Source organism: Strigops habroptila, chromosome 10 (assembly GCF_004027225.2).
Source record: "Strigops habroptila isolate Jane chromosome 10, bStrHab1.2.pri, whole genome shotgun sequence".
NCBI classification, from domain to species: domain Eukaryota; kingdom Metazoa; phylum Chordata; class Aves; order Psittaciformes; family Psittacidae; genus Strigops; species Strigops habroptila.
This window is the reverse complement of record NC_046359.1, coordinates 28,561,787-28,588,628: the sequence shown is the minus strand read 5'-3', so window position 1 is coordinate 28,588,628 and position 26,842 is coordinate 28,561,787. Positions and strand designations below refer to the sequence as shown.

General features: G+C 36.4%; 1 protein-coding gene across 1 annotated transcript in view; it reads left to right on the top strand.

The window, feature by feature from the left end:
- Positions 1-26,842, top strand: part of PRKCE (protein kinase C epsilon) — a 286,416-nt gene that overhangs the window by 168,094 nt on the left and 91,480 nt on the right. The window contains exons 3-10 of the mRNA XM_030499576.1: positions 9,010-9,169; positions 10,345-10,379; positions 11,741-11,826; positions 13,987-14,119; positions 16,892-17,034; positions 18,230-18,326; positions 19,923-20,137; positions 21,423-21,596. Coding sequence (XP_030355436.1) covers positions 9,010-9,169; positions 10,345-10,379; positions 11,741-11,826; positions 13,987-14,119; positions 16,892-17,034; positions 18,230-18,326; positions 19,923-20,137; positions 21,423-21,596 — 1,043 coding nt within the window. The remainder of the gene's footprint in view (positions 1-9,009; positions 9,170-10,344; positions 10,380-11,740; positions 11,827-13,986; positions 14,120-16,891; positions 17,035-18,229; positions 18,327-19,922; positions 20,138-21,422; positions 21,597-26,842) is intronic.

Here is a 26,842-nt window from a genome sequence, read left to right as displayed (position 1 = left end):
ATGCTATCAGGAGGGGGATCTGGAAATGGAATCAGCAAGAGGACTGTGAGATTTAGTAGCTTAAAGGCAGGAAGTGGTTTTCATTCCTCTTTTTACCTTCAGATATTACAGCTTTTTCTGCAGCTAGCATGTGACTGGGATATCCACGGGGACCTCTTTAGTTGAAAGCAGCTTCTGTCTTGCTATGGCCTGAGAAGTATGCAAAATTTTCTACAGTTGTCTTTTCCATGACATCTTGCTGTGTCTCGGGCTATCCCCAGCCCCTGGTCTTTTGCATGGTGTATAGCAGGATAACAGTTGCCTTGATACAGATAATTCAGTACTTTCTGTGCTGGCAAAGACTTGCTTTTTCAGGTTGCCACTCACTCATACAGCATAACATACTGCAGTATTTAGGTTGGCTATTAGCAAAAGAGCCTGCCTGCCAGAGTGGTGAAACAAGATACACGAGTGCATTGTGGAATTTCCCTTACTGGAGATTTTCAGGAACCATCAGAAAACGGAAACTGAGGATGCCTGAAGTGCATGAGGCCCTTCCCCACTGCAGGAGGCTGGGCTCAGGCATCTCCCAGGTGCCTTCACTTACGCTTCTATGTTATTCTATGGCAAAGGAACAAAGCTGGAGTTGAAAAAATATTGAAGAAACAACTCTTCTGAAAGACCAGAAACTCCAGTCATAGAAGGTTCTGTTTCATCACACTCTGTGTAGCTTTTGTAATCATTAGAAAAAGACTCCTGCACTTCTCTGATCGATTACAAACACATGCTTAAAATACTGTCATTTGGGATCTGTCTGGTTTAGTAGTTACCTCTGGGAAAAGGGCTTTGTCCTGAAATTTTCACAATGCTTGTTTTCCTTCTTTGCATCACAACACCGTTTCCTTTCCAGGAACTGACAAAGGCCAGCAGCTCAGGTGCTGACCCTGCAGAGAGGTCAGTTGACCCTGCAGATAATTCCATAGCCTGGAGCTCTGTTAAAATAAACATGCATGTGTGCACCACTTTGAAAGTTCATTTCCATAGCAGCTCTGACTGTGATGTTTTGTCACATTTTCCTTTTTTCCTTGAACACGGACAAAGGGCAATCATTATGAGCATGTGTCATATTGGGAAACTTGATCTAGTTGAAGATGTCCCTGCTCATTGCAAGGGGGTTGGACTAGATGACCTTTGAATGTCCATTCCAACCCAAACTATTCTGTGATTTTATGTGACACCAGAGTATCGACCACAACTACTACCACCACAAGTCACTTGGGAATGCTCTGAGGAGCACAGTGCAGTCACAGTGCAGGACATATTTCTGGACTTGCAGCAAGAAGAGTAGGGAAATCTAGTCCTGAGGGTAGCTTTTGGTTTGATCATAGTTACAATAAAAATAAATACATAAATTAAAAAAATAATAATAATAGGAGAAGAAGAAGTCATGGTAGTAGTAGTAATATATTATGTATGTAGTTTCTTTATTTGGAAGATTGTGTACTTTTTTAGCTTTAATAAGTAGTTGATTTAATAAGGGATTTTGCACCTTGTTAGCCTGTCAGGACTAAACACTATCAACACTAGGCTTCTAAACTCATTATTAAAACTCTATCAACATAAACTGAATGTCACTGACCCAAACTAAATTAATTTTCTTCCTGTGAGTTTATCACGTCAAGTTATATCACAAAACCTGTTCCACGTTCTACAAATAATTTATATTACTAGTTAGGATGTGAGTAAACCTGTTGCATTCCGTGGAGAAAAATTTTTCTCCTAAGTAATAGCTTTAGTATTTACCATATGTAGAATGCATTTCCACCTCTCTAATTTCAATTGCAGATTTATTGACATAAGGGCATTGTATTTAGAGTGAGGCTGTTTGTTCCTCCTGAAAGATAACACTGGAAGACTGAAATAACCTTAGTTAGCATTGAGGTTTTTTTTTTTTTACCTGTTGTCTGTGGCATCTCCTTTCCACCTGAAAAAGCTCTAAATTTTGTCTTGTGAAAGAAGTCTGGGAAGTTGAAATTTTGTTTTAAAAAGCTTCAGATGTGAAATTGACTTTTCAGAAAACCTGTCATACAGCAATAACTTCCCTGTGGTGTTTCTAGCAATAGAACTTCTTTTGCCAATTAAAATGTAATGTGAAAATTGTAGTTACAAGTTCTGTATTTTAGGAATACCATGTTTCTTAAATGATTAATGTTAAATGCCACAAATAAAGAAATTGAGAGGAAGTAGGAGGAATCTGACTTGCTTTCTTGGTAGATCTGACAACTAGGAATTGCTGTATTCACCCTCCAAGATGAGGTCAGAACCCCTGTCATCTGTGTGAGCCCCCAGGGATCTAAAAATGGGGGCAAGATGTTAATGTTTATATCCATCCTCTACTAGCTGTCCAATCAACAGGTCCTATAAAAGAGAAATCTGTTCATTAAATACTAGATTTATTTAAATGTGCTGTATCATCAGCTGAAGATGACCATGTGTAATTCCACATTTTTAATACCTTAAGCTTGTGTAAGTTGTCACTAATTCTTCTGGCACTGTGTAGATGGAGAGCAGAAACTTGTGATGGCTCACTTGAAGGCTTTCTTAGCGGAAGCCTCAAAGTCTTTTGAAGGAGAATTTTGCTTAAACACGTGTTCAGTTTTCAGAAATAAGGACATTTCTGAAAACTAAATTGAACTTCGTGTGATGAAATTGCTGTCGGACCATCAGTATCTCTGAGACTCTTTACTACTTCTGGACTTCATGTTCTCCTTTATTAAGTGAATTAATGGGAAAGTATTTCCATTTGAAAGGATGTGGAGAGTTACAGTTGTGCCTTCAGCTTTGAGTGAGCTAATGAATGTGTTCATGATAATAATGTAGTAGAGAAGGTCTGAACCATGTGTAAATAATCATCTGGATAGCTTTATAGGTTTGGTTTTCTTGTTGGGTTGGGGGTTATTTTTGTGGGGTTTGTTTTTGGGGGGGTGTTTGGTTTTGTTTGGGGTTTGGTTTTTTTTTTTTTTGGTTGGTTGGTTTGGGTTTTTTTGTTTTTGTTTTTCCAAATGGGAAAGTAAAACAAGCTCTGAAACAAAACTGTGTGCCTGTCACAACCCCAATCTCATTTATCTGTCAGCTTGTCAAGGGAAGTCTTTAAATATGTATAGGCAGATTCTGTCTTTTAGACAAAAATATAAGCATTTAAAGATAAGCATGTGTTTGAAGACGAATAAATTTCTGTCTGAGCCCATGCTACAAAGCCATATTTGGGCTTAATATGTTATAAAATGCAATTTATTCTTCAGTGCATTCTGTAAATAGCTCATGTTAACAGACATGACTTGTCAAGACACCTATCTCTTCTAAAACTCACCTATTTCGTGAGCATTTTTTCAATTCTTTAGTAACACTCATCATCTTTGTTTTCTTCAACAATATAGTGTTATCTAAGGATCTGATTCTTCTTCTATTAAACAAGACATTTCCTGTCAGCTTTTCTAAAGAAAGCAGATTCAAGATATAGTAAGCAAACCCCCTGTGTTTATTCCTTGCTAAAGAAATAGTTTGGAAATACAGAAAAAGACATAGAAAAATTGCATGCTTTTTCTATGACTGTGGTAAACTATCCAATTGATTCCTGTGTTCACCACTAACAGCTTTATGGAATTATATTGTAGCATTTACCTTGCTATATTTTTATCTCAAAGTTACAAAATTAGTTTGTTGCATCTGTTGCACTACTAAGCAAGGCTTTTTTTAAAGAGATAGAAATGTAAATATATGGAGGATGTTTGGCTTTTTCTTTTTTTCCCCTTTAAAGAAGATTAAAGCCTTAAAGGCAAAATCCTTTTAACAGTTTCAGTGTGGAAAAATCTTGATAAGAGTATATATATGCTTCTACTGTAAAGACCCAAAACAGAATTTGGGAACAATCCTCTGAGACCTAATTCAATGCATAATGATCTGATTATTCCATCGTGAATCCTGGGGAGTCCTGGCCAGTGTTCCTGCCCCTTCTCACTTTCCAGCATAACTTTAGGCAAATTACCTTTCCTGCCTCAATATCCTTCCTTCATGTAGACATTATATAGTGCTAAAATAAATGCTCTGTTTCACTACATACATACTGGTTATAGTGGTCAGGTATAAATACAATACAAAAGCTCTTACTTTTAATCTTCAGCAATAAAACATCAGTACAGTCATAATTTACTTGCATTTGTTGTTCAGTTAGGCTCTGTGGAATTATTAAGGGTTGATGTTATGCCAACTGTTTTTTCTTGATACTGGTTGTAGTTATAGATGACAGCAACATAAAGACACCCAGAGCTGCCTGGGGTGAAAAGCCCTTTGAGCAGGAATTGCCATGAGGGCATCAGTGTTCAGTTGCAGAGGATTACCAGGCAGCTACACCAGTTGCTGCAAGTGTTGTTGTTGTACATGGACTACAGTTTGGTATCAGTGGGACAGTAGCCATTTAACTAAAACATGATTATATTTTTTTCCTTCCCCAAACACTGTCACTGTTCAATGCCAGTCCCCTCCAGATTAAGGGAAGTGCCCAGTGTGCTCCCTTTTAGAAGTCAGCATTGCGAGCAATAACAAATACTGTAAAACCTCTTTGTGCGTGTACTCTCTCTCTCTTTTTCTGCCATATTTTTTCCAATCTTTTGTTTGTTGTCAGAATTCTGTAAGTACTTGCAGCATAGAGGGTAAGAAATGGAAAAGGCACATTTTGCCATACAGGATATTTCTGTTTGTTGCAGTTAGTGCTCCACACTGAACCCTTCTTGTTTATGTTGAAACCATTTTAGTATGAAACAGGGCCTGTCATGGTGGAGCTTTAATTATGTGGTGTACAGGGTATTTTTCCTCTAATCGTGCCCTTTTTGAGGGTTGCTGAGCATGATGTGTCACTTTCTTATCTTCTAAGTTATGACTTATAATTCATGCTTAGCAGATACTATACACTATTAAGTGTTAAATCTAGTAGCAGATAGTTCATTTAAACATCCATTTTGCAAGTATGTATGAATTTTGTACAATATTGCATGCCAGATATTTCTGACTTTTATAACACTTCCCTAAGAGCTTGGAGTCAAGCCTGGAAGTCTTTTCAGCCTCTGAAATTGTAGGCAATATGTTTGTATGTACATACAAGTCTATGAAAGCAATTATGTACTATTGTTTCCCAAATAACTCAGAGTTACTCTTGGTTGCAATGAAAAGAAGTAGTGGCATTACTGGGTAATGAGTTTTGATTCAAATTAGTTCTAAATTTGCCAGTTCTCAAGTACCATCATATAAAGCCTACACTCAATGTGCTGCATTGACCGTGTTCTCCACGAACACTCAGAAATTATCATGAGCTTTTCTTACTCCTTCTTTTGAAAATGAAAGTTAAATAAATGCATGTAAAATGGATAAGCTGAATAATATAAAGGGCTGAAGGACTCAAAATGTAAACAGGGAACAGAATGTGCATTACATAAAGAAACAGCTTCTTTCTGAGGAAACGATAACCCTCTGTGACCAGTAGAACTACTGAGAGAAGAAATTCTTTGTATTGGAACTTGCTTATAGACTGACTACGACAAATCCACTTAATTTTAATTTGAACTCCTCTGCTAAGAATAGAAATGCCACACACAACATATAATATCCTGGTGGTGTTTTCTAGAATCTATTATATACCACTGTAAGACTTTTTCTTTTTAAAATATATTTAAAAGGCCAGTTTTCTTTGGGGTGCTAACATTTTCTAAAGTATGCATTTAAAACACTAGTTAGCTGTATCACAGTTGGGGATTTTCCCAAGTACTCCTTGTTGTCTGATAGCATTTACTTGTCTTTGCTTGCAAACAATGAGAGAAGTTTGGGGAGAGCAGTGTAGCTCCCTTTCTAAGTAGATGTCTTCAGAAAGTTAAATGAATGTCTTTAGTGTGGCTGTTCAGTATGAGCTAAGTGGACTTTAAATTAAACATAAGACTACTGTTAGTACTACTAGAAATGAGTCGTTCACAACCTTGGGTATGAGCCAGCACAGATGTGATCATCCTCTTCTGAGTCACCTGGGAAAGTTACTGCCTGGTTTTGTGCCTGTGGTCTACAACAGCCGTGTGAATTGTGCAAGATGTAACAGTGGTTTGCTTGAGGACTGTGGAAAAGCATTGTTTCTGTGTTTTTGTTGGGAAACAGTGAACAAGCTAGCTGAACTTAAGGTAAACTAAGTGTAAAGCTCATGGGTGAGTTAATTTCTCTTGTGACTTGGTCTGCTTTGATGAAAGGCTGGTGTCCAGTCATCTGGTGTCCAGTCATGCACTGTAATGCCAGATGCTTCTCCAACCTCCCCCCCCCAGATAAGTCCTGCTGCGGACTGAGGAGGTGGGGACTGTGAGCGGGCTGTAATGAGAGGTGAGGTGGAGGCAGACTCATTGCTGGGGAGTTACTGCTCTTGAACATGGAGTTCATCTCTGCAGTTGATCATAATGCAGGATGTGGTTCATGAGTTTGGCCAAGTTCTAGTCTTTAGTGATAAACGTGGAACAGCAGACTGACAGGAGAGACAGTTTTAGGGCAACTGGCTAACAGACCTCCAATGTTATCTAAGACAGACCAAGAAAACTACATTTCCCTTAGCTGTTTGAGCATCCTTCTCACACACAGAGAGAAGGATGCTCAAGTGAGAAGGATGTGGAAATGATATCAATAGTTGAGGCCTGCCATTTAATCTGACAATTTCATGTGTATTGCTTGTATTCAAGTCAGTGCATTTTGGGGGGCGGGGGGAATAAATAAATAAAAAGACACTGTTTTGTTGTTTTATTTTAAGTATTGTAAGTGGAAAATGTAATTTCATAAAATTATTAATTACAGAACTGAAAGTAATAAAGTAAAATTACTTTTAAGTCTTTGTTGATTAAAAAAAATAGTGTCATGCTATCGCATTTATCTAGCCAAAACAAGAACAGGATTTTTACCTGCACTGTAAAATCACAGGTACTTTATCTGCAAAGAATTACACTTAAGATGAAAAAAAGGAAAAAAGCGATATTGTGGACTGATTATCATAGCAAGTGTGAACTCTGCACTGTCGGAACATCTTGTTCATTTCAGATAACTTTTTGAGAACCTTTTCCAGGAGAGTGGGATTTTAACTTTCTCACATCCAGGCTTCATCCTTTAGCAAATTCTGCAAGCTGGATGACAACCGAAAGAACAGTTCTGCATTAATAGAGAATTATTTCTTATAGTAATAACTTTCAGAATATTTCCAGCAGCTTTATAAAGTCAGTAAATCATTCAGAAGCTGGAAAGCTGGAAATAAGAGTCTTTGGTAGGATTTCTAACTGCTTGTTACATATTCTTTGTGGAAAACAGTCTTTCAAAGAGCTATGGTATTCCTTAGACAACAGAGGGTTTTTTAATGCACAAACATAATTGACAACAGAAAAATAAATATAATTGATAACTATTTGGTGCTTTTTATATCTTTCTTAAAGGGAGACCTAGCTTTGTGTATAAACTACTGTTGTATTTACTGACAGCTCACTTAGAATGGAAAAGCAATGCCATTCTGGCCGTCTCACAGGTGTGTCTTTTTACGGTGGAGCCCAACTCAGAGTATGAAGTTTTTGTAAGGTGTTAATGTGTAAGGAGCTTAGTGCTTCAAAGAATTTGCTAATGTCATGGGTTCGAGCCCTTGCTGTCAGTGAAAGAAACTGATCTCAATTCATGGGTCTGTGCCCTGTATTTTCTCAGGATATCCATCCGTTGGCTTAATTGAAGATCATTTTCTAGGAATCCCTAACTCAATACCTTTTAATTTTACAAGCCTCAAAAATATAGTTTATTTTCGTGTTTGTAAAAGAATCTGAGGGTATTATAGATTTGAGTTATCCTCAGACTTTTAATTTTGTGTTATTGTTAAATACTGCACTGTTGCTTGGAGAACTTGTTCATGTACAGAAAACCTTGCGACAGACCAAAGTTGGCATCTTTAGGCCATCATAATGGTTCAGGGCAGCTGAAATTCAGAGAATGACAAGTGTTAAATACATTTCAAAGTGTTGTGTGCACTGAAGTAGTGAGTGCATATATTCAGTTGACAGCAAATGACTGAACGTGGTCTCCTCCAAATCTGATAGTCTGTTTTACAGACATACAAGTGGCTCAAGGAATGCTTGCAAAATCTGTATTTCATTGACAACTCTGTAGTATTCTTCATTGCTAACTCATTCCCATCTTTTGCTAAATGCGTATAGAATACTATGGAGGTGTTAGTGATACTTTTCAAAATAAAGCCTTGTGGAAAAATGACCCAGTGTGCTCTGGAGGATTTTTTCCAAATATTTTAATTCTGTGACACATCAACTTCATTTTTTACTTTCTCTATCATTAAATCTCATATACAATTGAATGGGAATTAGTAAAGAGGAATGGCTCTCTTCCCTTGGACATTTTGCTGAACGTGTTGTAGTATCAAAGTGGATTATTAGACCCTGAAGCTCAGATCTTAATCAAATATTCTACAAAGTAAGTAGTTCTGGATGGAATTTTTGTTCTGCCTGATAATATGTATTTGTACTCAGCTTTCTGGCACTTTCTGAGTGTGTGGGGACCAGGGGTTATAGGGATTTTTTGGTGGACTTTTTTTTCGCCCCTGAAGATCAAATGAGATGAAAGTATGAGCTGTTTGGAGAATCCAACTGTAATGACTATTAAAGAGGTTCTCAGCGTGCTTGATAGTGATAAAGCGCAGAAGACTTATTGCCAGCTTAGCATGAATTTACAGATAAAGGCTTAGAACAAATAAAGAGAAGTTTCTGTACTAGGCAATAAAACGCCTTGCCCTTTAGTAATTGATGCTAAAAATAGAAAACGGAACCACAACTTAGGGAAGTTATCCTATGCATTGCTAGGTAGAGAGGATTCTTTCTGTTTTTGAAGAATATCTACTATGTATTGCATTTAAATTTTCCCATATTTGTGTCTGATATGGCCAGTGCTTGTTGTCTTTTTCCTCTGTTTCAGCACCCAAAGACAATGAAGAACGTGTGTTCCGGGAACGTATGCGCCCCAGAAAGCGGCAGGGTGCTGTGCGACGTAGAGTACATCAGGTTAATGGACACAAGTTTATGGCCACTTATCTTAGACAACCAACATACTGTTCACACTGCAGAGATTTTATATGGTATGAAACAACTTTGCTTTCTTTGCAACTTTGAATTGAGGAGTTAACATACCCTGCTGTTTTGTTCAAGTATAAATGGCATATAGTAGTAGTTCTTTTCCTCTTCATTTTAATATTAAGGTGTCATCAATTCTGCAGATGATAATAGAAGACTGTTAGACTTCCATCATAAATGTTAGAATTTGTTGTGTTTGTGTTTTTTCCTTCTCTGAGCCACAAAGTTCAATCTTTTCCTGACTGATACACACTATGAATTCTGGGTAGACAGCCAGTCTAGTGTTCTGTAGGTGCCTAAGTGTAGATTTAGACCTAATATTAGACCTTTACATTTTGTCAAGATGACTGAATTCTTCATTAGGTACTTAAGTATCACCATCTTCCTCCTAAGAAATGCCAAACTCGTGTACGTCCTACTGAAGTTAATGGAATATGAGAATATTGGACTTCTAATGATCCAGGGTTTTGGGTACTCAGTGTACAGGGTCTTTATTATTACAGTGTATGTCAAGAACTCCCTTTTAGAAATTATTTACATTAGCTTTGAGTACTTGCAATTTTTAAATAGGGAAAAGTGGTTGAAACATTAGGTTTTCAGTTATTTTCCAACAACACTAATTATGTTTTCCAAAGTTACCTAGAGATACTGAATTCTACCTTAATACACGTAAGATCTTGATGTGATCTGTAATTAATATTTCTTAAGACTGTGTAATGAATCAGTCTTTCTTAATGTGTAACAATGTGAACTGTACATGAACTCAGCTACATTGCTCTAAGAAGTATGTGCAGGTTAATTGTTAGTTAGCTAAGATGATTTCAAGCAACAAAATTGGCAAATGCAATCTATTCTCTCTATTTAGAGGCCTGTTTGATCATTGTTTTATCAGCTTGTGGCTTCCTTCTCCATGTACCCTTTGGCTTCACCTATTTTATTACAGTAAATGTGTCTTTACTTCTAACTCCATCCATGGCCTATCGTTCTACCTGTTTCCTCTTGGCAGCTGAAGTGTAGTTCCTACATAGAACTGATTTCAGTTTAGGCATGCAGTTGTCACATCATTGATTATAAGAAGCTATTCTTTTTAACTTGTGCATGTCCAGTAAAGAGAGAAAAAATGTTTTTCATTATTAAAAATACTTATTCTTCATTTTCTCAAACACTGTTTTATTTTCAGGGGTGTAATAGGAAAACAGGGATACCAATGTCAAGGTAAGAGAAAATCTACAAGGGGACAGTTTGAATATGAGTATTGTGTTATAATATATAGATAAGAAGATATTTTCATCAAGCATTGTATAGGTACAGTGCTAAAAATTTAGAACAGGATGATCATAAGAATTTTGTCTCACCAAAGACACAATCTTTATAGCAAGTCACAGTAATATTTTTCAAAACTGTTGGGCTTAGGCATCATTTATGAAGTAGGAACATGGTTAATATCACTGAACAGCAGATCCTAGGTATCTCTTAATGCACATCCAACTAGGCAGATGTTGGCTTCTTCATTTTTCACTTTGTGCATTTTAAAATTGTGAATTTTTTATTCTGCCTAAGATTCTTTGTTTAAAAATGCCAGGTAATTGCAAAGACTGTAATTAAATAGATGAGATAATTATAGAGGTCATCATTAGAGAAGATTAACGCAAAGACTGCAGAAGTGTTTCATTTTCAACTCCATTTTTCAACTCTATTTCTTGTACTCTTGATTTTTTGGGATGATGTTTTTCTACTTAATTCTCATCTGACGAGTGGAAATAATCAAGTTAGTGATGATTTTTCAGTTACAAAAGACTTGATGAAATTTCATTGTAAATAAATAAATGCAAATAATGATTTTACATGCTGTAATAAGAACTACTGTATTGCACCTTCAGCAGAGGTTCCTTGAGTTCTGACCTTTTTTTTTTTTCCTTAGAACAATGACTAAAGCTAGAAGAAAAAGAAATTCATTATTTCACTCTGTAGGATTTTTCTTCACTTAGTGACCTTGAATCCTACTGTACGATAGACCTTGTAATCTTAGCTGTCGTATCTGCAAATGTTATTCATTAAGTAATCAGTATGAATATTGACAGAGCATTTTTGCCTCCTGAAACCTTTTACTGTTATCAACTTATGATAATGTGTTACCAAAAGAATGTTTGACTTCATTTTTTCTGTTGTCTCTTACAATGGGTAATCTTTATGTCTCTTTTCCTCTGGAAGCTCTACAGACAGGAATTGGTTTTGCCATTGTGTCACGTATAATGCAGAGATCATGGATGTTATGAGAAAAGAAATCAAATATGTAAAAACTGAGAAAAATTGTGGTTAATGTTTTGGATGGTAATTTTTAGTTTTACACACTGAGATTTTGGCAGATATGCTTTAGTTCCCTTAAAATTCTTTGGTCTCCTGAAAGTCTCTCTCTTCTGCCTTTTTGTAAGCCAGACTTACTTATAGGACTCACCAAGCCATCAGTCACTTGCAGCCTTTCAAGGCCCATCATTTCTAAGTCTTCTGAGCTCAGTCTTTTCTTTTCAAATCAATCTTAATAAAAACTCATTCTTTTATCTGTTTTTTGTTTATAGTTTGCACTTGTGTAGTCCACAAGAGATGCCATGAACTTATAATAACGAAGTGTGCTGGCTTAAAAAAACAGGAAACTCATGATGAGGTAAATGTTTATAAAATAAATTTTCTAGATAAAACTCCGTCTTTCATCTGTTCAAAATCTGTGTCATCTCTGTTTAATCAATAAATGTTACAAACTTTTTTGTGCCCTTCTGGTCATCTTGTAGTATAGCATTTACTTTAGAATGACAGATTAACATAACAGTTTCATTTACATGGGAATTATTGTACAGCAATTTATTTCTAATTAGTAAACTTCTTGTAACATCTGAAAGCTTAAAGTTTCAGTGGGTTCTTTGCACTCCTTTACATTTTTAGCATTCTCCATTTCTGAGTTAATACAAGTTTGGGCATTTTATTTCAAAAGAAGCAGGCTGGGACCCTTTGTTCCTTAACTGCATTTTGTGTGGCTGAGTCATTAGCAGCTGATAGAATAGGCAGTATGCTTTGAGTATCTTACATCAACGTAAAAGATTGCCCAGAATTTGCTTGCAAAGACTCACCTCAATAAAGACTGTGAAAATGTAGAGCAAAAGCCATCTGAGTGTTGAAGAAAACCCATGGATATTGTAAAAGATGGTAGTGATAACACAAGGTACTACATACCTAACAGGTTTTCCAACATAATTACTCCCTACCTCTAGCAAGCTTTTGTATATTGATGGAATTAACACAATATGTGCTTTATGTTATCATGCATTTAAATAAATGAAGACATCACCTGAAAATTAAATTAGCTGCCTTCAGATCCATATTGTCAGGGAGGTAAGTACCTCTGCCAACAGCATATTCAGTTCTGGATCAGAATTGGAAATGAGGCAATGCTTGGTTGAAGGGCTTGGTTCACTTGTGTTGAAGGCCCCTCTTGGCTAAGATGGTCTTTCTAGGCTTGGTTAGGAAATTAATGTTAATTTCTGTGGACTGTCATGCACTGGGGAGTGGTATGACTACTGAAGTGTTCAACTCCCTTAGATTCCTCAGCTTTGGGATATCATTTTGTGGTGAGGTTGAGGAGGGGAGTGGGGTTAATGTTTTTTTTAAATAGTTGTAGCCCTCAACTGCAACCAGTGAATGCTTTATCTTACACAGTTGGGTTTTGTGTGTGTGTTAACAGAAAAGCTGATAAATGTTCACTGTCCTGTTCTGTTTTGTGCAACAGCAAGGGCCTTCATTAGGTGAGGTAGTCTGTGGGTGATCTGAGTTCCTTGGCCACGCAGGAAGAGTATATTTCTTAGTTTTATTTGATAAAAACCTGCATTTATATGCTTGAAAAAGCCTGGTTTTAAATTGCACATCAGAGTTGTATGTAAGGGTTTAAAGCCATTCTTTCAACTTTGATATGAATTTGACTGAGATGCTAACTGATCTCATTCTTCCTGTTGTGCAGTTGGCTACCATTTTTCATCCTGGAAGCATTCTTTAATATCTGATTCACAACCAGTATTTTATGTCCGAAACTTGATCACGTGCATAGGATCGTTAAAGGACTGTGTTTGGCTAGTGCTGTTCTTGCGTAGAACTCACAGGAAGATATACAAAATCTTGTGTAGATTTATATTCCCAGGCTCCAGACTGGTGGAGACTTGCATGCTTTGCTGATATAATGCTCTCATTGTTTAGAAGGGGTACTAGATCACTGGAGAGAAGCCAGCAGTAATAGGAAAGGGAAGGAAAAACATTAAAATAAATCTCCTGCTATGCAGTGGCCACTATAAAAGCTTACCAATTATGTTTTTTAATTAATAAGCAATCATACCTTAGAATCCCTGAATGCAACAATTTATCATTGTCACAATCTAAAGAAGAGTGGGATATGAAAAGATAAAGAGGTTGTGATATATTTCTCTTTTTCAGTCCTGTATTAGTTTGGCCTCCGGCTCCTCAAACAATTGGGAGTGACTTCCTTGCCTTCCACATAAAGAGATCTTTCCTGATAGCTATGTATTTGTTGTTCCCAGAAGTACTAGGAAGTAGACTTTAGTCTTTATCTTTTGGACAACAGCGGCCTTTCCTCCTCCTGTCCTCAAATAAAGTATGAGAAAATAAAGTATGAGAAGACCTCTAGAGCAGGAGTATATCTAACACAAAGATCATCATCTGGGCATAGACCTATTTCAGCTTGTTTGAATTCTGTTAAGCATAACAAAGCATACACTGATTATAAAGAAATTAGAGTGAAATATGCTGTGCTCCCCTTTCCCAGCAGGTGGGATCCCAGCGTTTCAGTGTCAACATGCCTCACAAGTTTAGCATTCACAATTACAAAGTGCCCACCTTCTGTGACCACTGTGGTTCATTGCTCTGGGGTCTTTTGAGACAAGGTTTACAATGCAAAGGTAAGGATTACCTCTTCAGATTTTTTCTTTTTTCTTGGTGAGTTACTTGGAAAGACTTCAAGTTATTCTGTTTTCTCCAGTATGTGCAAAATGAATAGAAAGTAAGTAGCAGGTTGCTGTAAGGTTTGCCATGATGGTTAGAAAATGGTCCTTTGTCCTGTCTGCAGCACCAGCCAATAACAGGTGCAGAGGACAGAGGTGTAGAAACACATTTTGCACCCACTGCTATGTAGGTTTATTGCTACATAGGAAATTAAAAGATGACAGAAAATTAGGAGTATGTGAATTTATATCCTTTCAGTTTATATACCATTTGTGCTTTTGTGTTTGTGATGATGGTTGGTAAACTTTTTAAACATCATTATTCCAGTTACTTTTCCCTTTAATGCCACCTTCAAAAATTATTATTGTGTGTTGCCTAGGCTAGTCAGAACCAGTCCTGCATGCCCATAACCAAAAGATGAGGTATTCTGATATCTAGCCAAATCATCCTTTGTGAGGGTCTGCCTCTGGATGGTCTGCCTCTGTTTCAGAAAATAAAGGATTCATTATGTTCTGCAGCTTAAGGACTGTGTATTGTGTACAGTAACTGTATGTGAAGTTACTGCTGGAATATGCATTCATGTCATTTTAGCTGACTAACAGAAATTGGTGATTCCATATCTCCTTGTTTCAAGCAGATCTCTATGTTCTAAATGGGGGAGAAAACAGTACAAACACTTGAAAAAGAAAGCAGTATTTTAGAAATAGTGAATAAAATACTTCAATTAGTGGGTTGATGGGAATGATCTCATGAAGATTGACATTCTTAGAATGTAGTACTTAGTGGAATTGGAAGCATTTTCATTTGTTACACCTTTATGAATAGGTAGGTCCTTCTTCATATACACAAAAATCATGTTATTTACACTTCTCAACTGCAGAAACATGGAGTCACACATGTATGTATAAATGTGTAATCTATAGCCTATATCCTTTGCAGTATTAAAGATGAGACATAACTGTAGGTGCAGGTCAGACCTAATGTTTCATATCATGAATTGCTGAGCAGCAGGGAAAAGAAGAGATTTCGTTCATGGCAAAGTGATATACTTTGTGAGCATTCTGAAGTTCAAACCTTCTCTTGTGATTTTAGCTAGTGAGCAGTGATAAAATGTTAGACTTTAAATACTGTTACTTTAATGCTATTGAAGGTTTTGTTCAAATGCTATCTCAATTACGGTGGAGATAAGTTCAGAGAAGATTTTTCAATTAAACCTATTTTTCTTTTTTCTTTTTGTATTGTGGAGAGCTATAGTATCTCTCCACTTAATCTGTGAATATATTTCTTCACTTTCATATTATCTCTTGAGTACCATAGTGGTTTATTGGCTCTTAATTGAAGAAAATGTAATTTCACATATGTATGCAAAATATTTCACGTATCTATGTGAAATAACATTATTACTGTGTAGCAGATGCATAGAAATAATAGTTCAGAGAGCCTGTGTTTCTTTCTCCATGATCATAAAATCTGTGGCAATAAACATGCAGTTTTGTCTGCATGAAATCTAGAACTCACCTGAGCTGGGAATGTCATTTCCCCGTGCTTTGTTTTGTCTCTTAACAAGTGCTGAACAATGCTTCATTCTTCGCAGATGTATTACTTGCCCAGTGTGGTTATTAACACCATGAAAAGTGTATGCCAGAGGTTTATTCTTCTTCTGTATTTCCACTGCTTATTCCTGTGCTTTTTTTTTTACAAAATATTTTCATGAAGTTGGACTGTACAAAATTTTCCTGCTTGCTTTATTTCAAGCAGTTCTGTTCCTTAGTATCCACTGGTATGGATCCTAGGTCAAACACTTGCCACCGAGCTTTTCTCACCAAATATACATGCATTAAAGATATTGTGTGTAGCAATTTAATTTTGCTATTCTTGTAAGGTGAATCATACTTGAAAGGGAAAGGTACCTACTTTCTGAAGTGTATGGTTGCTGCCGTAGGTAAGAGTGCCTGTGTATAATCTCGGAGGTAAATGTGTTTTGTTTCTGTAGGGCTTATACAGTGAAAGCATCACTGATTGTGCATCACTGATGCACAATATAATGAAATTCAGCTTTATAAATGCGTACTTCCTTGATTATTTTTTCTCTAAAAAGTAATAAAGTGAGGAAGTCGAGCAATTGAATGTTAATCTAGTATTTAATTACAATTGCAGTTTTGCCTTCTTTATGCCTTGCTCCACAAGGGGGCAGTGAAGTCTAAGATAAAATGACATCTGTGCCTGGCGTCCTCACTGTGCTACTTTTAATGGAGCTATATACCCCCTATCCCATAATCTGGGAACAGTGTAACCTTGTTTTCCTCTTCCTGTTATGGTAGTTTCAGGAGATGGCACTTAAGAGAAAGAGCTTGGTGAATTGAGTGCCATCTAAAGTGTCTTAACAGTGCCATAGACTTTTTATTAAAACAATGATGCTTTTATGTCTGCTGACATTAGGAGTTAATCTACATCAGTAGAAAAGAGTAAGAAGCATAATACATGAGGAATTAATGTTTGTGCTCAGAAATGGACTGCTAAAATCTAAGCTCTCAAGGACTCCTTCTAACTCAAGTTCTATTTAAGATTTACAGGATTATTAGGTATTTTCATTTGTTCTTGTGTCTGTTCTGGGTACTGTGTGAAAACATTGTTCTGCATTGGTAGGTCCAACAAGGTCTGGTTTAAGTAAGACAAATGCATGCCAAGGTAGTATTTAATTTACTGTATTACTTTACATTTCATTGCAGTTTGCAAGATGAATGTACATCGACGCTGTGAAACAAATGTGGCACCAAACTGTGGAGTGGATGCTAGAGGCATAGCTAAAGTTCTTGCAGATCTTGGAGTCACTCCAGACAAGATCACTAATAGTGGGCAGAGGAGGAAAAAGGTAATTTTACTATGCAGTGTCACATAGAAAAATGAGCTACATACGGCTGTATTGTAACTTTACTAGTTGTGGGGGGCTCAGTCACACACTCACTTAACTTGTAAAAGAGGTTTTTTTAAGTCAGCACCCAACTAAGACTTTGGCTTTTGATTAATAAATGTCATCCATTTTGAATTTTTATATGAAGATTATTTTGACCTGCTATAAATCTGCAAACCTGAAGTCTATATAAGAGTCTAGAAAGATTTCCCCTTTTTAATTTTGAGGAAGGAGATTTGACAGAGAAACGGTGTCTGACACAACAGTTCATAAAAACATAAAAGCCTCTTTGGCTCAGAATTGGCATCAGATAATTGATTGATTGAGACACAGCACTACTGCATAACATTGTAAATGCTGATAAGCGAGTAATGTGCTGATCCTCATGAAGAGGAGCTCTTTAACAGATGGTAGTTCCAGAGTTATCATCACTATTCTAGGGAGAACTAGGCTGTTCTAGAAATAAAAAGCACAGGTCACCCATAAGTACATCCAAAGCTGGTGGAGTTATTCTGGATTGATAATATGTATACTGACTCAGAATATGGCCACAGTTTCTGTTTGCATGGTTGTGACAAGAGACGCATTGCTCTCATTTACAAAAATATGCAGTTTTTACCATAATTTCTTAAAACATTGACATTTGTTTCTGTTCATTTTCCTGATTATTGCACACATGGGTCCCATGTACACTGTTTTAAAATGTTACAGAAATAAATTCATTCTTACAGGAATAAATTAATTGATCTGTGACTCCTGGGAAAAGATGTTGTTATGATGTTACTGCATGAGTTTGCAGTGCTTGCTGATACTTGTAATTGAACGTATTTACTGGATAGACTTCTATACAGGCTTATAGTGGCTATTCAAAACTTTCCCTTCTGCTGGGTGTGCTAATTACGCTTATTTAATCTCAAGAACCTATTTTCCTTTAAATTGCCAGCTCTTTCTCTGTTTATGTTATGTCCCTATTTGATGCAACACCATCAACTTTATGGTCGAGGTCCTGTCAGAGAGAATCTATAGGGGTAATCTATTTCTGTAATATCTTCAGTTTCCTTCATACTTGTATTTGTGAACTAGTGTTGTAAAATTAAATTTCCTCTTGGCATGGAAAAATCTCATAGCTGAATACCCCTTTTGGAATTGTTCTTAGCTAATTGCAGGTGCAGAGACTCAACAACCAGTTCCTGGAAGCGCATCATCAGAAGAAGATAGGTCAAAGTCAGCACCAACTTCTCCATGTGATCAAGGTTGAATATCTCTTTTTAGTTCCTAATTTATATTTGTTGTCACCTATCTTACTTCTTTATAAGGAGTAAAAAAGCTATGAGCAACAGCTTCAGGAGAGCCAAATCAACAAAGTAGTTACTACTAGAAAATAAAGCACTTAAAGTTACGAACGGTAAAAACTTTTTTAAAGGGACTGCTTTTCCTTTCATTTGAATCTGTGAAATTAAACGGCTTTTAAAGGGAAAATTATACAACAGTCAACTTAAAATACTGTGAAGTTTACTAGATGAGTCCTTGCCTAACCAAATATCTTTATGTAAGGAGGTTGTATATTCTATCGTGAGAGTGAGAACATTTTAAATAGTACCACAGAACTTGAGAGAACCTTTATTCATTTAAAATCCTTAATCTATTAATGAGATTTTGAGATAAAATTGCCTCCTTGCAATTCCATGTTGAAGATCTGTGATAATAAAAACTTAAGCTACTAAAAAGAAACAAACCTTAACAATTTAAGCTATTCTAGCATCTGTGTTGTCTCTAGAGGCTTTGTAAAACCATCCTTTCTTTCAGTGATTTTTTCCATGCATAGATTTGAAGACAGATATTTTAATCATCACTGATATGACCTGATTTCATTGAGCTGTACAGCCCTGATTGACAGAATGTGTATGTCAGCAGCACTTTTTGAATCTGATCTGATTGTTTTTGAAAATCAGAAGTCTGTGAGGTTTCTTATGTACCATCACATGTGTAAACTGATGGATGTAAAATCTTTACACCGAGATGGATACTTTTGTGTCAAATTCTTTGAAATCATTTATAATTGAGAAATTTCTCATCCTTATTTGTAGGGAAGACACTTCCAAAGCTCCATGGTAATAAGTACTGTAAAACTCTGAGTCCAGAACTCTCTTAAATTGGTCAACCTTTTGGTTTCACAGGCAGCTGTCCGGTAAAGTTGTTGCTTCCAAGGCTATCCAAGGCAAAAGCTTGAGGCAGACTCTGAGGTCTCTTAGTCACCAGGACTAATGCTGAGTATTTAACACTGAGAAACCTTCAGAACTATTTAGCAAATCTACACAACTGCTGCTTGAAACGTCACTAGGAAGTGGTCAAATACTTTTGGCAGGCAACTGATAACAGCTGGATCTGAGTAAGATGCTCCATTTTGTTTGACTTCAAGGACTGTGGTGCCCAACTATCCTTTGAACTTTTGGAGACACAACTCTACAATATCTAAAATACTTCAGCAGGAAGATGAGTAAGTGATGCAGGAAGATAGGGGTATTCAAAACAAAGTACTTCTCTGTGGTACAGGAACACCCAAAAGCACTAAAACAACTATTTGGCTACTATTCTGCCTTATCTTTCAAGTTTTGGATATGTCATCCTCTTTGCTGCATTTTAAAAGGCCACCCTTCCTGTTAGAGCAGGGGTTTGGCTGATTGCTCTAAGGTGGAGAAGCACTTTGCTAAATATGTACCCTTAACCACAGAATGGTCTACACAGCATTTGAGGATGATGAATATCACTTCCCAAACTGACACAGACTGATACAGGCTGTTTTTCTGATGGTTGGTTAAACAAACACTTTTCTTCTCACATTTCCACAGAAATCAAAGAGCTGGAAAACAACATTAGGAAAGCGTTATCATTTGACAATCGGGGAGAGGAACACAGAGCAGCAGCTACGTCGTCAACAGACAACCAGCTTAACAAACCTGGGGAGAATGGTGAAAATGGGGAGGTCAAACAAGCCCAGACCAAGCGAATAGGCCTCGAAGAGTTCAACTTCATCAAAGTATTAGGGAAAGGCAGCTTTGGCAAGGTCAGTAGCCTGGGGTTTGTTTGTTTATTTTGTTGGGATTTTTTTTACTGGTGTATAGGGTTTTTTTTACTGTACTGCTTTGAAAGTATTCACAGTGACATTCAGAAAGTGCTTCCACCCTAAGATTTTCCTTTTACCCATTGGGTATAAGCAGCTTATACCCCACAAATCAGGAGTATCAGCCCCCTGATTAACTGGCATTTTCTGTGTTTCAGCTCACTCCATTAACTAGTGTCAAGCCTTTTGAAGCAAAATGTCAATGTTTCACTATTTCAGGAGATTGGTAATGATGGCATACATACATACTGTTCAACAAGATAATTAGTTACAGTCAAGCAGGAAAAATCAGCCCACGAATAATGCTGTGGAGTTCTGAGTTCATTCTCTTTCTAGATGATACCCAGTTCCAGTTTACTTATTTCATAGAACAATTTGTGTGCTTGTTTTTCCTCTGTGGGTGTGTTCAGTGCTGAAGGAACTCAAGCATTTCCACTCAGATACGACGAGTGCAAAAGGCTTAGACAGCTGCCCAAAATACCACGTATGCAGCAAAGATGAAACTCACCAGCTACCTTCCTGCGGTAGGGATTTGATGAGAGTGGAAGGGGCATTTCTCTATTTACGGGGCTTATAGATTTTCTTTTCACATGGCTGTGAACTGTGGAATAAACGAGGAGGGCTAAAATATGAATCTGTTTTACAGTTACACTCTTCCTTCCTTCATATACGGGAACTGCAGATGCACAGGGTTGAAGGGCTGAAGCAGTTCTTTTGTCTCCCTGTTTTCTAATCCTTTCTCTGAAGATTACCCTGGTTCCAAGCCAGAACTGACCTTTAACAGAGTATAGGACTTGAACCTTAAACAATAATAGTGGTTAAAATCAACAACTTTAAAGCAGACGGAATGGTGCGTAGGATTGTATACTAAGTTCGTCACACACAAATCTCACTACTGAAAGTGAGAGATAAAAGTGGGAAATAAATTCCTGTTTTGTATCAACTTCCTTTTTTAGTTTTTGAGATCTTACTAATAGGTACTCGTTAATATAGTTGTATGAGGGGATAAAAACTTTTTCTCTTCTATGTTCTTAACTAACAAACAGAATAGATACCGTTTCAAATTTAAAGAGTACCAGAGGTATATTTTTCTAAAATTACATTACTTCACTTTTAATTTTATAAACAGGCAAGTATGTATCTATATTTCCAGTGCAGTCAAACTCATACACAACACATTTTATGGTATTTGTTTTTCATATGTAAACAGAATTTCTGTTTGGTTTAGGTAATGTTAGCTGAGCTAAAAGGAAAAGATGAAGTATACGCAGTGAAAGTCTTGAAGAAAGATGTCATACTTCAGGATGATGATGTAGACTGTACAATGACAGAAAAGAGAATTCTGGCATTAGCACGGAAACATCCATACCTAACACAACTGTACTGCTGCTTCCAGACGAAGGTAAGCTACATGAACCCTTTACCAGTTTCTTCCAAAGGAATAATATTTACTATTTACAGAATAAAAGGTAGCAATGTAAAAAGTACAGCATTATTTAAAAAATATTTCTGAGACATTTTTGACATTTCAGCATTTCACTGGTATTGAACAGGAGTACTGGCTGCTGTTTAATAGCATAAATACTATTACCTTGTAAGTACCAGGAGATGGCAGTAAGTGAGTTAAAAAATATAAAAAACCCCACATGCATAACCCACAAATGAGGTGCCATTTTCTGGGTTTGTTCTGTTGCTGTTTTATGTGCTGAATTAAGTACAGATTTTGTTAACATCCAGTATTTAGAGTAAAAATTCTAAAATTATGTTGGAAATGAGATTAGGGCAGAACACTCATCTTTTCAGTTTTCTTGTGCTGTGTAGTATATAAAATGTCCAAAAAAGAAAGGAAGTACAAGTACTGCTTGTTGATTAAGTTTGTATAGTGCTAATGCTAATGTGCTTGAGGAGCAGGTAGAAGGAAAGGGAGAGAGAATTGATAATGAGAGCCTGTTCCCGTGGCGTGTTCTTTGTCGGTAATTTTTCATACAGAATTCCTCTTCATAGCACATGTTTTGTATTTGCTTTTTAAATGTAAGTGAACATTTGGATGGTGTTGCTGACTTTGTAGGATTTCTGAATCCAGCCAAAGTGCTTGAAACCAGTAGTGTTCACGTGATATTTCTGGGTTTCATTTTGTACTCTCTTATTTCTCTCTTGCCATTCAGCTGAGCTGACAGTTTTTTACCTGATTGTCCAGAAAGCTTTATGGAAAAACCCTATCCCTTCTTCACCTACACCTCCCCCCCCAGTGGTGAATCTGTCATGCAGGTAGAATAACAATCATATATAATTGTATTTACAGAAGCATCCTTTATTTTTTAAGTGCCTGATAAACTGTTTACTATTTCAGAGCACTAAGGTTTGAACTTTTGACCACTGAACTAAATATACTATTCTTTTCAAAGGGGTGAGTTTTTGACCTGTAGGTGATAAGTTTAGATGTTAGTATATATGTATGTTTTAAATAAAATTCCTGAAAAGCAATCAACTTCCTTCAAACTTCTGTTTTGTTTTGTTTTTTCTTTCAGTAAGATACTGCGTTTGAGTGTCTGAGTCGACTTAATGGAAACATTTGGTAGATCAAATAAATAATTAAATTAGCGTATCGAACAAAATTAAGAGTTACTAATGGTGTGTATGAGTGTATGTGTGTGCATATGTAAATGCCTACATATTCACATGTTATAACCAGAACTGTGTAATGGCACAAATGAGCAATCACAATGATTATGTGTATAGAATTACAGAAAAGCTGTAACTAAAAGATCTTCCAGCAAAGTTGTCAGGAAGGATAAATAGGGCAGTAAGAAAGCCATAGGAAAATGGCTAGTAGGATCAAGATTATAGTGTGTTCAAGTATGCAAATAACAAATGTTAAATATGTTTATACAGTTCTTAAAATAGCGAAGATTCATTAGTGTTTTATGTACTTTGAAGCTGACACAAAAAAGTGGCCCAGGAAGGTGTGTGTACAATTTATGTCTACAGAGGATGTTTCATGTGTTCAGATTTTCATTTCATTTGAATATATGTGTGAACGTACTCTTTAAATGTTTTAACGTATTTTTTTATTCTGGAACTAGAATTGAGCATGTTATTTCAGATATGTGATAAAAAGTGAAAGTGATAAAGAAAGTAAGTGCTAAAGAGATTGCATGGGGTGAGGGATAAACTCTGTGAACAGAGAGGGATCTTTAGGACTAAGGCATACTGCACTCACTGAAGTGTAAATAAATGTATCAGCAAACTGATGTGAATCATGTGGCAGAACATCAGTGAAGATCAGGGCTACATTAAGTGAATTATGACAGAAGGTTCTCCTGCTACTCCTCTGGTTTCCTGGAGATTTCTTTCCTTTTCTATTTCTCATCTGTTCTCCCTTCTTTTGTATCATGCCTCCTGCATTCTGCCTTCTTCCCTGCTTTTCAAAGCCACTCATTAAAGAAAGATATTCAGAAATTTCAGAAATTTTTCTCATAATCTTCTTGCTTCCTAGATCTCTTCACCAGAGAGTAACTATAGTTTGTGGCTTTGCTTCAACTCAGAGGAACTGATAGTTAAATGATTTGTAGTTACAAATCATAGGCTAGTGACTCTCACCAAACAACGAATACTACACCTAGTGATACCAAATCAAATTAGAAGTCCACCATGGAAAAACTGAAGAGGTTTTTTGAGCACAGCTATGAACTATTTGCAAAGAACTCCTAAAGAAACAAAAAACCCAAAACATATGTAAAAGTAAATGCAATCTATCTGCTACAGTTATAAATTATTTATGAATGACAACAAATGAAAACGTACCAACTAAATGAGTCACTGAATGATTTGCTTAGGTTCAGTGAAAAAACAGGTAGAAAAACTTGTTCGAACAAACATGGTCTATGGTTAAAATAGCTTTACTGAGACAAGAGCTATTGTACAATAGAGCTTAGAATGTATTTAACAGTAGTGTATAGTTAGTTATGCTGTGATTATATGCTGTGCCACAGCTGCTGGACTTTGCAGAACTGGTCCCTGAAGTGATCATGCTGGAATTAAATTTTGCATTTCTAGTAGAGCATATGTGTCATATACACCCTGACTTAATGGGCAGATTGACTCAGTATGCATTGTCAAAGCACTCAAAGGTTCACTTTAGGTAATGAGACTACTTGCTTTGTTCCTCTTCCACAAAAATGGGAATGTGGGAGTTTGACTTTGTATCACGGTTTTCCTTCAGTAATAAGGTGAAGACGCTGCAGGAAAGTTGCGTATATGCTTTTTATAGTAAATATGCTTCAGTAGTGTTTGTTTTTTATATAAAGCAGATTTTTCATTAGTATCACTTACTAAACGATACTACCATTATTATAAGAAGTAAGGGATCGTATTTAAAATTATCTTGGAATTCAGAAATCATGCAAAATAATGGCTAATAACAGCATTACTCTTTATACACTAATGTGGTTTTAGCCCTACATATCTGAATTTACTTTTAGAAATCCCATCTTCCTTATTTTAAAGAAATATTCTTGGGACTGGTAATTCTCATGTTCCTACTTAATTCAAATGCTAACTTTGATCAAACCATTTTTCTTTAAGCCTATCAAAAAATGAGCTCCCTCAAAAATTAACATTCTATATTAAAATTATATATATATTAAAATATTATGCTTCAGGGATTGTTTTGCAATCTTCTGCAGTGACCTGGAAGTCAAAAGCTGGGTTCTGTTCCAAAGCTTGGGAAAAAGTGTGCAAAGCTGATATATGTTGTTTTTTCTGCAATAGTTCAAGATAGGAGCTCAGCAACCCAGTCCTACACATTAGAAAGAATGGAAAATCTATGGGCAGGACCTCAGCTGATGTGTTCTTATGTGTAACGAGCTCAGATATTTTAGTGTAGCATATCTTATAAAGCCATGACACGGTTGGATAGTATTTTTTCAACACTCCTATACTGTGACAGCATTTCCCTTCTTGTTTTGTCAGAATATGGCCAGTGCATCTATCAGTGCATTCAGATGCTTCAGTTCTGCTTTTCATGTGGTCTGTCAGCTGGATATAAATGAAGAATACTGCGTTCTGTATTTGGCATTCCTATAGCAGAACTTGCCCAAGGCCTAGCGTACAGGGTACAGCATTTTTGCAATAACTGAGCTTTGCTTATCATAATCTTTGATTTATTCTGAGCTTCTTTGTGTCTGTTATTGAGAAAATGACTTTTTTCAGTACTACTACTCTCTACATTCTGTTTTCACTCTTCCTCCTATCTTCTCTTTCTTGTGCTGGTTCCTTATGTTTTCAATAAGGAATTTCTTACCTGACGATAATGTTGATGCTATTCAATTCCCCTTTCCAGTGTCCTCTTCGCTCCAGCCTCATACCATGCTTCAGTGAACTGTGGAACAGTATCAACATTAGGTTTCATTGATAATGATTCTGTCAGGTGGCTGTCAGAGGTGGTTTAACTAGAGCAATTTTCTTTGAAGAATCCTTGTTTTTAGAATGCTTTGTTCACAGTTGGAAGTTTCACAACTGTGAAAATAAAACCCTTTTTAATGGAAAATTGAGATTCTACAAAACAGAAGTATAACAAACTTCACTTTATTCCTCAGACACCCCTGTCAGCCTTCTTCATTGTACTTAAAATGTTCTATAACTCTGCCTAGGAGATGTGTTCACATATGTGTGCATACCTTAGAATTTATAATGAATTACCCTGAAAAATCAGAATTATTTTTCTTTTTTATTAAGACAATGAAAGCTTTATTCCAATAATTCACTGCTTTTAACATCTAATATTTGGTCTTTCATCCAACTTAATGAAATTAGATAAATTTGAAAATAGTGCTCTCCTCTTTTCAGAGTACTACGTTCAAGAAAATTGCTTTGTACACAGGCAGAGTAGAGAGTACTACTAGAACAGAGCAATTTTCATGTTGAATGGTAGAGATGCATCACTTTTAAAGGACCCTTGGTCGGCATTATAACTATTTCTGTTAGAGAAAGCAAGTAATTAAATAAAGGATATAGAAAGCCAGTTACTACAGGTAAATAGTTAGACTTATTCCACGCATAAAAACATTTTTCTTTTTCCCCTTACAATTGTCTGCATGTTAAAAGCAGTGTATCTATTCATAGCATAGCTCCTGAGTTGACCTGCAAGGCCATTCACTTCTTTCCTGTGTTCTGATGTTGTAAAGTAGAGATTAGCCACACGACGCTGGCAAAACTGAAAGACATGTAGGAATAGGCTGTAGTGACCCTACCAGAACAATGCTGATCCCTTACTTGTTATGTTCTACCTAGTGGCTTACTACTGGTTTATCCTAGATTGTGACTATTGCAGTTTAGGTACTATTTCTTTCTATGTGTTTGCACTGTATCTAGCTCACTCTGGATAATGCTAGAAGGCTGGTGTTCATAAAGCTGAGATTTAGGAGATTTTATTTCTGTTTCAGCTGTCACGATGTTCCTTTGTTATTTTGGCAAATCTCTGAACCTCTTTCTGCTTCAGATCTCTGTAAAGACAAGAGTAATCAGTCCTTCTTCTACTTATGTAGGCTTATATTTAAATGTTTCCAAGGAGGATTTGGAAGTCTAGTAATACAGTGTTGTTAGAGTGTACAAGGAAAGGTGGAGCAGTACAGAAGGTGTAAAATGGAG